Raw genomic sequence first — 12302 nt, forward strand, 5'->3', positions numbered from 1 at the left:
AAGAGCAGATTAATCATATATTGTATCTTGTAACACTTAATGAGTATTACTGAGCTGGTTGTACACCAAGGATGGAAGGAAGTTACTGGTAAGTAATGGATTAAGAGACATTCCAATTAGTTGTCTCATTTATGTTAAGTATCCAATAATTGACACTGATATGTAAACAGGCTTCAGGTGGCCTTTGTGTCAGGTGATGTGATGATAAGAGTTTTGTGCCAAGTCTGTTAAAGTGAAATAAAGGTGTTTGTGAAAAGGAACTACTTTTGACTCTATACAACAGCAGCTAAACGTCTAACGCATGGTTGCTGTGCAAATGTGAAGGGTTGAAAGATACAACTTTTCCAGACCAAACCAAGGAGTCGGTGAGAAAAAAAAAGATATATGGCTGAACCTAGGATAAAGATGGCCAGATATGACCCCCCCCCCCATATTTTCTGAAAGGGGATCGTACGACCAATGGAGAAGTGCAGTAGTTATGTAGACTAAGGTAACTGCCTTGGGAAAGAGAAAATAAGGTATGGCATTGGCTCTTTCTCCACCTTATGACAGTAAAATCCAAAGCAAACTGTTTTCTGAGCTGGATTTGGAAGAGTTAGACTCCGAAGAAGGTCTGGAGACTCTATTACGTTGTTTGGATAAGATTTATGAAAAGGATGACTTGTTAAGTGCGTATGAAGCATGGTCGGATTTTGATAAGTTCCGGAAAATAGAGGAATTCTCCATGGAAGACTATATAATGGAATTTGGCAGACTATATAAAAGGCTGCAGAAACACAACCTGGAATTTCCACAGTCTGTGTTGGCCTTTAAATTACTTGACTGTGCTAGAGTGAGCAACATGGATAGGCTCCTGGTTTTGACAGGAGTTCAGTTTGCAGATAAGGATACCTTATTCGATCAGATGACAGAAGCTTTAAAAAAGTTTCTGGGGAAACATTTGATTCCGATGGCTCTGATGACCCAAATAGGTCAGTCTGCAATAAAGCAGTATATGGAAGATACACTACTAACAGGACAGCATGGTAGCACAAGTGATTAGCACTGTGGCTTCACAGCGCCAGGGTCCCAGGTTCGTACGGAGTCTGCACGTTCTCCCCGTGTCTGCGTGGGTTTCCTCCGGGTGCTCCGGTTTCCTCCCACAGTCCAAAGACGTGCAGGTTAAGTGGATTGTGATTTGTTATGTTGTAGGTGTAACATAAGCGGCTTCCTTGTGGTGCACTTGACAAAGGAAGGTTTCAGACGTGGAGATAACTTCAACGCGTTTATTAAACTATTTACACTTCTATTACTCGGGTTCGACACTACTGCTAATCCTACTATAGCTCCCAGACTGACTAACCAGCTGCTGCAATCCACGTGGTGGGTGTAATATTGAATCAACCCCGTGTGTCTACTCACTGACTGTCTCCACTGGAAAGAGGCAGATCATGTGTGTGGTGTCCTTTATATATGGGTTGGTGTAGTGCCCCCCTGTGGTCGTGTCACCTCCTTGTGTATCGTGAATGTCTATTGGTCATGTCCTATCTACTTGACCTACTGGTTGAGTGTGTGTGTGTGTGATGTTTCTGCTGCCCCCTCTCGTGTCTAGCTAGCCTACATGCATTTACATTGATGCACATCACCACAGATTGGCCATGCTAAATTGCCTTTCGTGACCAAAAAAGGTTAGGAGGGGTTATTGAGTTACGGGGATAGGGTGGAAGTGAGGGCTGAAGTGGGTCGTGGCAGACTCGATGGGCCGAATGGCCTCCTGTGCTGTATGTTCTATGAGTACGGCTACAAACTATAGAAGGAGATCAGGACCTCTAAATTATGAAGACAGAAACCCAGTTAGAACCTACAATAGGAAGATGAGCCCCAGAAATGCACGGGGTATGATAAAATCGATGTTTTCGATGTGACTCTCAATGCCATTATGCTTTCAACTGTCCAACACGTTATAATAGTGTTTGAAGCAACACATGACACGGAAGAGTCAGAAGAGGAAAAAGATATGACCAGAAAGAAGGCATTGTCTTATTAACAAGCAGTTTTATGCCAGTAATGAGGGTGTTGGTTACAGAATCCTTCAATTGTGCTGTATTGGACGGGCTCGGGCTGCACATCTATTGTGTGTGGAATTGACTGGTTAAAATGTTACCTGGACTCCTTGAATGCTGAAAATCGTAACAAGGTTAAGGAATTTGAAAGTTCCACAAGTTTCAGGTTTGGGGATGATAATACTCTGAAGTCGCTGAAAAGAGTGGTGATCCCTTGCAATATTGCCGGAGTGAATCATTTCATTAGCACGGATGTTGTATCAAGTGATACCTTTGCTTCTGAGCAGACCGTCGATGAAGAAAGCACATATGGAACCGGATAAGGCAACAGTTTTTGGAAAGACGGTGGACTTACAATTTACAGAGTTGGGACACTATTGTATTCCATTACTGACAAATAATATTTCAGGTGCAGTTGTTAAGGATGTGCTGATGGCAGTTGAAAATGGGACTTTAGCTGATAAAAAGCTGCTTGTATTAAAACTGCATAGGCAATTTGCACATCCGTCTCCTCGGAGGCTGAAAAATTTATTAAAGGGGTAAGGGATGAAGACTATACTAAGCTAATAGAACAGGTTAGTGATTGCTGTGAAGTTTGTAGGAAGTACAGAAGGACACCAGCACGACCGATAGTAACCCTACCTTTGGCCAGGGATTTTAACGACGTTGTGGCCATGGATCTTAAGGTCTGGGATAAAACCAATATTATATATAATTTGAACAAGGAACAGATTTTGGGGATAATTGGTTTTTGGGACAATTGGTCTGCATTTCTGAGGGACGATGTATTAGCAATTTTGAAAAACCTGAGAGTCGACAGGTCCCCTGGGCCAGATGGGATATATCCTAGGATTCTTTGGGAGGCAAGGGATGAGATTGCAGAGCCTTTGTCTTTGGTCTTTGGGTACTCACTGTCCACGGGGATAGTGCCAGAGGACTGGAGAGTGGCGAATGTTGTTCCTCTGTTCAAGAAAGGGAATAGGAATGATCCTGGTAATTATAGGCCGGTTAGTCTTTCTTCGGTGGTCGGTAAGTTAATGGAAAGGGTCCTGAGGGATAGGATTACTGACCATTTGGAAAGATGCAGCTCAATCCGGGGTAGTCAATACGGATTCGTGAAGGGTAAGTCTTGCCTCACAAATTTGATTGAATTCTTTGAGGAGGTAACTAAGTGTGTAGATGAAGGTAGAGCAGTTGATGTTGTATACATGGACTTTAGTAAGGCGTTTGATAAGGTTCCCCATGGTCGGCTCATGAAGAAAGTAAGGAGGTGTGGGATAGAGGGAAATTTGGCCAATTGGATAAGTAACTGGCTATCACATAGAAGACAGAGGGTGGTGGTGGATGGAAAATTTTCAGACTGGAGACCAGTTACCAGCGGTGTACCACAGGGATCAGTGCTGGGTCCTCTGCTATTTGTGATTTTCATAAATGACTTGGAGGAGGGGGCTGAAGGGTGGGTCAGTAAATTGCTGATGACACCAAGATTGGTGGAGTAGTGGATGAGGTGGAGGGCTGGTGTAGGCTGCAAAGAGACATTGATAGGATGCAGAGCTGGGCCGAAAAATGGCAGATGGAGTTTAACCCTGATAAGTGCGAGGTGATTCATTTTGGTAGGGCAAATTTGAATGCGGATTACAGTGTCAACGGCAGGGTTCTGAGGAATGTGGAGGAACAGCGAGATCTTGGGGTTCATGTCCATAGATCTCTGAAGGTTGCCACTCAAGTGGATAGAGCCGTGAAGAAGGCCTATAGTGTGTTAGCGTTTATTAACCGGGGGCTTGAGTTTAAGAGCCGTGGGGTTATGCTGCAACTGTACATGACCCTGGTGAGACCACATTTGGAGTATTGTGTGCAGTTCTGGTCACCTCATTATAGGAAGGATGTGGAAGCATTGGAGAGGGTGCAGAGGAGATTTACCAGGATGCTGCCTGGATTGGAGGGTAGGTCTTATGAGGAAAGTTTGAGGGAGCTAGGGCTTTTCTCATTGGAGCGAAGGAGGATGAGAGGCGACTTAATAGAGGTTGATAAGATGATGAGGGGGATAGATAGAGTGGACGTTCAGAGACTATTTCCTCAGGTGGATGTAGCTGTTACAAGGGAGCATAACTATAAGGTTTGGGGTGGGAGATATAGGAGGAATGTCCGAGGTAGGTTCTGTAGCCACTTAAATTGGCCAACTCCCGATTTAAAATGGCAAACGGCAAAGGCTGATGGGAAAGTTAGCCAACACAGACAGAAACCAGCAGGTGCAGGTTTGCTGTGTATTTAACTCTGCAAAAGCCCAGACAGCATCGATACCAACGACCATCAGCATAACAATGTAGCAGCCATCTACATACTGATGAGCAATCCCCGGGAACAATAAGTAACATTTTGACACACAAAGCAAAGCCAGACTCCCTGGCGCCAGCAGGAGCCAACACAAAAGAGGTTAACGAGCACCTCCAGACCGCCCATCGATCAGGGAACCTATCCAGTATTGGAGAAATCGAACCAAGCGATTGGAACGGAGTCCAATCACCTAGAACCAGGTACAGGGTCCGCCCCGAAAGACAGGAAGCCCCTGGGGACTATAAGAGTTGAGCACCAAGTTCAAATCGCTCTCTCTTCTTCCTGCCCGGGTCACCCAGCAACGCGAACCAACCTTGACCGGTGCAGTGACCACCGAAAGAAGCAAGTCTTAATTCAACGCTCGCTGCGAGATAGGCGCTCCAAGCTACCAATCCGTACCAACTTCGAATCCCACAGACTCAGAACCCGAACGAAAGGCCATTTGTTCCCCTGACCTGGTGGCCAGTCCGAAGTTAAGTATAGGCCTGTTAGTTGTAGAAGTAGCTTAGACGTAGAATTTGTGCATGAGTAGCGATTACTGTGTAATAAATGTGCTTTGATTTGAACCTTACTAATCGGTATATTGAGTTATTGATCATTACTTGAACTTGAAACTCATGGCGGTATCATAAAGATACCTGGCGACTCGAGAGCAAAGGTAATAAAACAGAGCAATTGAACCAACCGGAAAGTTAGCAACAATTCTTTACTCAGAGAGTGGTTAGAGTGTGGAATGGACTGCCTGCTGTGATAGTGGAGTCAGACACTTTAGGAACTTTCAAGCGGTTATTGGATAGGCACATGGAGCACACCAGAATGGCAGGGCGTGGTATAGCTTGATTTTGGTTTCGGACAAAGCTCGGCACAACATAGAGGGCTGAAGGGCCTGTTCTGTGCTGTACTGTTCTATGTTCTATATTTATTTTGCATTTTGTAGATTTAGCAACCAAATTTAGTCAATCAACGATTGTACGAAGTAAAGAAAAGAGAGTAATTCTGGATCAAATCTTGGAAAAATGGATAGGGACAGGAATGGGCCCACCTGCAAAATTCCTTATGGAGAATTTGCTCGTGTTGAGTTTAGGGATATGTGTAAAAACGTGAATATCACAGTTCTGAATACGGCTGCAGAAAGACCATTTAGTAATGGTGTGTGTGAAAGACACAATGCGGTAATAGATGACATGCTCTGGAAAATGTTGGCAGACAGACCAAACTGCAAGCTAGATTCAGCTTTAGCATGGGCGGTACATGCAAATAATTCATTGCAGATGGTTGGGGGCTATAGTCCCTATCAATTAGTGTTTGGTAGAAATCCTAAAATTCCGTCCATTTTGGATGACCAGCCTCCAGCTTGGGAAGGGACTACAATTAGCTCAGCCTTTGCTGAGCATTTAAATACATTACATAGCTTTTTTGGAAGCAGAAGTCTCTGAAAGAATTCGCAGAGCTTTAAGGCATAATGTACGGCCATCAAATACCGTTTTTCAGCAAGGAGACATAGTATACTATAAGAGAAACAATTTTAATGAATGGAAAGGCCCAGGGAAGATCATAGGCATAGATGGCAAAATAATTATTTTGAAACATGGCAATCAAATTGTTAGGGTACATTCATCAAGGATAATGGGTACAGATTACAAATTTTAAAATTTAGTCAGAGCAGACAGACATGACTAGGAACCAGAGTCATCTGGTACGCATGTGTTACAGAACTATGAGGACCAGTTAACTGATATAGACAGAGTTTCTGTAGAGGAACACAGCACTTCTGATGATTTAGAACAGGCCATTTTTTCCGAAAGGACAACTGCCAAAAGTTGGTACAAAAGTGACATACTTGCCTGAAGGGTCTAGTCAATGGCAGGATGCAACTGTTATTAGTAGAGCAGGGAAGGCCACTGGAAAGTATAAACATTGGTTGAATGTACAGCATTCAGGGAGGGACTCAAGACAATGGACTGGGAACACAAAGTTCAAAAATGGAGGGCACAGAAACGCAGTGCCAGTTCAGATAGTACATCGGATAGTGAACAGGTACGCAGAAAAAGGTCGAGAACTATTGAAAGGACATCCCACAGCTGAAGGGAAAGATCAAGCAGTACAGAACGAGATACCAGGCGGGGGAGGGACGTAGCTTATCAAGATCTCGAATACTATTAGGAGTAGAAGCCCACATGCACGTGAGATTTTGGTGGCTTCCAATAAATTAGATGAAAAAGTTATCAAAGATGCCAAACGGCAAGAACTGCTTCGTTGGAGTGAATTTGGGGTATACACGGTAGAACATAGAACAGTACCGGATAGGGGACAAAGAGCTCTATCCCACAGATGGAAAAGGTTCTTCCGGATGGAACTTATAAGGCAAAGGCCAGGCTTGTGGCAAGGGGATTTGAAGAAAACTTAGATGATCAGGATTTAAGGGTAGATTTACCTACAGCAGGAAAGGTTATTTCTTGGCTCTATTATACACAAAGGCATAGGAATGCAAATCTGTAGATATAAAAGCTGCCTTTTTGCAGGGGCATCCGCTCCAGAGAGACATTTTTCTCCGTCCTCCTAAAGAGGCAGCTAACACAGAAGGGGTACTCTGGAAGTTGAACAAATGTGTATATGGATTAAATGATGCAACTAGAGTCTGTTATTTTTCAGTAAGGTCAGTTTTGTTAAAGTTAGGCTGTTGCCAGTTGAAAGAAGATCCGGCAATGTTTTACTGGCACTATAAAGGATATCTTTCTGGCATCTTTATGATGCATGTCGATGATTGTTTGTGGGGTGGGACTAGTGATTTCAAAGCTGTTGTAATCTCTGGTTTGAGGAAAGAATTCAGGGTTGGAAGTCAGGCTTCCGGTGCATTTAAATATATTGGACTGGAAATTGGACAGACTAAGCTGGGGGCAACTTTACGTCAGCATTCTTATTTGGAAAGCATCAGCCCAATAGCAATTAGTCGTGGCTGGGTTTCACAAAAGGACGCAATGGTTTCAAAGATGGAAAATGAGCAACTGCGAAGTTTAATTGGGAAACTGAATTGGTTAGGTAGACAGACTAGACCGGACGTGAGTTTTGATGTCCTGGAGTTGAGTACAAAAATGAATGATCCCAAAGTGGAAGACATAATAAGAGCAAATAAAACATTGGTCAAACTAAAAATGCAGGAGTGTGTTTTGAGGTTCCTGGTTTTAGGTGACCGTAGGCACTTGAAACTTATAGTTTATAATGATGTGTCCTATGCAAATCTGTGTGATGGGGTTTCAAGCGCAGGAGGTTTTATAATTTTCCTTTTTGGGAACAATGGTAAATGTTGCCCTCTTGTGTGGGAAACAAAGAAAATAAGGAGAGTGGTCAAAAGCACTTTGGCTGCTGAGACGTTAAGCCTTGTAGAGGTGGTGGACATGGCCGTTAATATATCTCCGATATTGACAGAAATTTTGGATTAGGGGATTTGGGTAATATACCTTTGAATCTCATATTGACAATAAATCCCTGTGGGAAAATGTGCACTCTACAAAAGTGTCAATGAAAAAATGTTAAGGATAGACATCGCAAGTTTGAAGCAGATGTTGGACAGAGGGGAAATAGCAAAAATTCAATGGGTCAACAATAGCTATCAATTGTCAGACTGTTTTACAAAAAGAGGTGCTAGTTCACAGAAAGTTTTGGATATTGTTAATGAAGGGCACCTGTTTCTGTGACTTTTTGTTTCTTCCAAAAATGTTTTTTTTCTTCCACAAAATGAAAAAAAAAGGGGAGAAATTGCTTGTTTTTGAGTTTCTTGTAATTTTGATTTCACCTATTTATTCATTTTTTTCTCCAAGGAAGGGGAGACTGTTAAGTAATGGGTTAAGAAACATTCCAATTAGTTGTGTCATTTATGTTAAGTATCCAATAATTGACACTGATATGTAAAGAGGCTTCAGGTGGCCTTCGTGTCAGGTGATGTGATGATAGAGTTTTGTGCAGTGTCTGTTAAAGTGAAATAAAGGTGTTTGTGAAAAGGAGCAGAACTTTTGACCCTTTATACAACAGCAGCTAAACGTGTAACAGTTACCTGTCCATTAACTGTATGTACATTCACCACCCAAAAATACTTCTTGAGGGGAAATAATAATAGGGAAATTATAATACACAATCTTAAATATTAATTTGTTTTTGTTTCATAGCGCAGTGATGGACCATATGCTGTAATCGTCATTCCAACCAGGGAGGTATGCTATTTGCAACAAAAAGTGTTAAAATTATCATTGTATTTAAATTTACCTGAGAATGTAATACTTGAGTACTACCGGATGAGATATAACAGGCACTGACTGTATCACAAAGTTGGTTTTACACTAACCAGCAGTAAGCTCAAACTCTTAACCTCAGAACAGCAGCCTAATGCACTAGTGTGAACTGTTTCACCTCTTGCATCTGCTGGAATGAGATTGCCAATTAATGTCAAATACTGGGCACTTTTGAGCTGTGAGCCTGCACCCAACAGGAGCTGACTTCACAGCCAGCAGGAAGAGGAGTTGTTCGTGTCCTGCCGTGTCATCCCATCCCAGAAGGATGATGTGCTAACTCAAGAGTCACTGATGCTAATACTGGGTAATACATGGAAAATGATTTGATACTCATTCAGAGCAAGTATTCGCACATTCAAGAGAAGTTGGATGTAATTTGCGTATTCAGAGAAATTAAACATTAATGTTTTCTTTACTCTCCTCGTCAGCTGGCCCTGCAAAGCTTTGCTACCATTCAAAAATTGATCAAGGTAAGAGAATTTTATCAGGAATGAGTAATAATTTATCCATACTCTCTTCAGATTGACTTTATTGGACATTTTCTTCAAAAGATGATATATCATGAACTGGTTCCCTGCTTAGCAAAATCTACCCATCTCTGCCTTAAATATATTCAAAGATTCTGCTTCCACAACATTTTCAGGAACAGAGTTCCAAAGATTCATAATTCTCTGATTGAAAACATTTCACCTCATCTCTGTTTTAAATGGACGACCCCTTATTTTAAACGGTGACTCCTTGCTCTAGATTCCCTCAGATGAGAAAACATCCTCTCCATATCCACCCTCTGAAGACCCTTCAGGATTAATTATAATTTATCTTTGTTTATTTGCTTAATCGGCAATGCCTTTATTGGTGGAATAAGGTTGTTCTCTGTGCTAATGAAAAGCAATATGGGAGCAGTAATTCGTGCAAGCAGCCACAAAGGATGGCACTATCATAATTGTAATAAGTATTAACATTAAAAGAGCTATCATTTAACAGTTACTTTATTCTGGTATTTGGTTATTGTCTGATATCAGTGTGACATTCAGAACAATTGCATATCCAAATAGTCGTTTGGTAATTTGGAACCTGAGTGTTGTTGGGGGAAAAAAAGTGACATTGTGTCAAAGCTTTTTCTCTTGCACTCATTAGGATAATTTGCAAGAACACCAATGCAAGGAACAGCAAATTTATACTGTATGAGAAGATGGTGCTGATTGGTTGACAAGTGGACTCTGATTAGGAGAGACATTACCATGAAGAATGCATCAATTGATGGTGACTGACAGTTAACTGCCAAGTATGGGATGGCGTTGTGGAATTTTCATTAATTCGGAGACTGGGGCTCAAATCCCACCACACAGATGGTGAAATTTGAATTGGAGAAAAAATTGAATGTCTAATGGTGAAACCATTGTTGGTTCTTATAAAATCAACCATCTGGTTGACTAATATCCTTTAGAACATAGAATGTACAGTGTAGAAGGAGGCCATTCGGCCCATCGAGTTTGCACCGACCCACATTAAACCCTCACTTCCACCCTATCCCCGTAACCCAGTAACCCCATCTAACTTTTTTGGACACTAAGGGCAATTTATCATGGCCAATCCATAACCTGCACATCTTTGGACTGTGGGAGGAAACCGGAGCACCCGGAGGAAACCCACGCAGACACGGAAAGAACGTGCAGACTCCGCACAGACCGTGACCCAGCGGGGAATCGAACCTGGGACCCTGGCGCTGTGAAGCCACTGTGCTATCCACTTGTGCTACCGTGCTGCCCGGTAGGAAAGGAAATCTGCCGTCCTTGCCTGGTCTAGTGACTCCTTAACTCGTAAATGCCGTCAGTTCAGGGGCAATTAGGGATGGACAGCAAATGCTGGACCAGCCAGTGACGGCGATATTCCATTAATTATTTTAAAAATTTAAATTTAAAATAGGTCTAAATCGCCATGGCGATTCACTGAGGAATGAACCAGCCGTTGATTGTTTCATTTTGCTGAAACAGGCACAATGTTCTTTTTGTCTGCAAATATATAGAGTCCTATATATTAATAAATGTAGCTTCCAGTACACTCAAATGCACCACGTTGCAAGCCCAACTGAAATCTTAAATTGGTTGTCGGCGTAATTCTTAGCGCACTGAGGATTACTTAATCGTCCAATCGTGGGATTACATCTAAAGTTGGACACTTTTGAGATTTGCAAGCACGTGCTGGTTGGGTGCGGTCTGTACCTTGCCTGTTGCAAATAGCAGACGGGACATGCTGTCCGATACAATCGGCCAGTCTTGGGGACGTATGGCCTACATACCTAGCATCACACTGGCACTGAAATTCATATTACTCATTTATGTGATTGGCAGAAAATCTTCTTGGCTTGACGGCAGCATCCTGTTAGTGAAGAATACCAATTGTCCTACAGTAAACAGTGTATATTTACAGTAAGAAGTCTTACAACACGAGGTTAAAGTCCAACAGGTTTGTTTCGAATCACTAGCTTTCGGAGCACTACTCCTTCCTCGGGTGATTGGAGCAGTGCTCCGAAAGCTAGTGATTCGAAACAAACCTGTTGGACTTTAACCTGGTGTTGTAAGACTTCGTACTGTGCTCACCCCAGTCCAATGCCAGCATCTCCACATCATGGCTACAGTGTATATTTAAACAGTACCCTACAGTAATCCGTTTGAACCAAGGACCTGGCTGACCCTGGCAGAACCCCAACTGAGCATCCGTGTGCTCGTTATTGCTCAGCAAGTGCTGCTTGATATGCTGCTTGATGACCCCCTTCCATCATTTTACTGATGACCGAGAGTAGACTGATGAAGCAACATTTGGCCAGGTTGAATTTGTCCTGCTTTTTGTGTACAGGACATACCTGGACACTTTTCCTCATTGCTGGGTAGATGCCAGTGTTGGAGTTGTACTGGAAGAGCTTGTCTAATGGCACAGCAAGTTCTGGAGCACAAGTCTTTGTACTATTGCCAGAATATTGTCAGGACTCATAGCCTTTGCAATATCCAGTTCCTTTAATGTTTCTTAATATCCTGTGATCGAATTGGCTGAAGACTGGCATCTGTGAAGCTGGAGAACTCTAGAGGAAATCAAGATGGATCATCCACTCAGCACGTCTGATTGATAATTGTTGCAAATGCTTCAACTATAGCTTATGCACAGATGTGCCGTCATTGACTCCCCCATCATTGAGAATGGAAATATTTGTGGAGCCGCCTCCTCCAGTGAATTGTTTAATTGTCAACTACCATTCATAACTGGATGTGGCAGGACTGCCGAGCTTAGATCTGATCCGTTGGTTGTGAGATTGCTTTGCTTTGTCTATCATGTGGTGCTGACTCGCAAATAGCCCTGAGTTGTAGCTTCACCAGGTTGACACCTCATTTTAAGGTGTGCCTGGTGCTGCTCCTGGCATACACTCCTGCACTCTTTATTGAACCAGGATTGATCCTGTCGTGTTATTCACCCTGGGGTAACACGGACTGCAACACGATGCAGTGAAATGATCAAGCATACACCAAACGTAGGCGTTGGTCCAATACGATTTATTGAACTTCAGTAACGAAGCACACAGCTGCCTGTGGGTTGTCTCTCTACTACTCTACTCTAAGTAAACTAACATTAACTATCTAGACCAAGC

The 12302-nt window shown here is 42.6% G+C and overlaps 1 protein-coding gene across 1 annotated transcript in view; it reads left to right on the forward strand.

Annotated features, from left to right (window-relative positions):
- The window catches only part of ddx31 (DEAD (Asp-Glu-Ala-Asp) box polypeptide 31), a 127168-nt gene that overhangs the window by 12454 nt on the left and 102412 nt on the right, over positions 1-12302 (forward strand). Inside the window, exons 7-8 of the mRNA XM_072488583.1 lie at positions 8540-8584; positions 9091-9132. Of these exons, the coding sequence (XP_072344684.1) occupies positions 8540-8584; positions 9091-9132 (87 nt within the window). The remainder of the gene's footprint in view (positions 1-8539; positions 8585-9090; positions 9133-12302) is intronic.

The sequence above is a fragment of the Scyliorhinus torazame genome, chromosome 22 (genome assembly GCF_047496885.1).
Source record: "Scyliorhinus torazame isolate Kashiwa2021f chromosome 22, sScyTor2.1, whole genome shotgun sequence".
Classification (NCBI taxonomy): domain Eukaryota; kingdom Metazoa; phylum Chordata; class Chondrichthyes; order Carcharhiniformes; family Scyliorhinidae; genus Scyliorhinus; species Scyliorhinus torazame.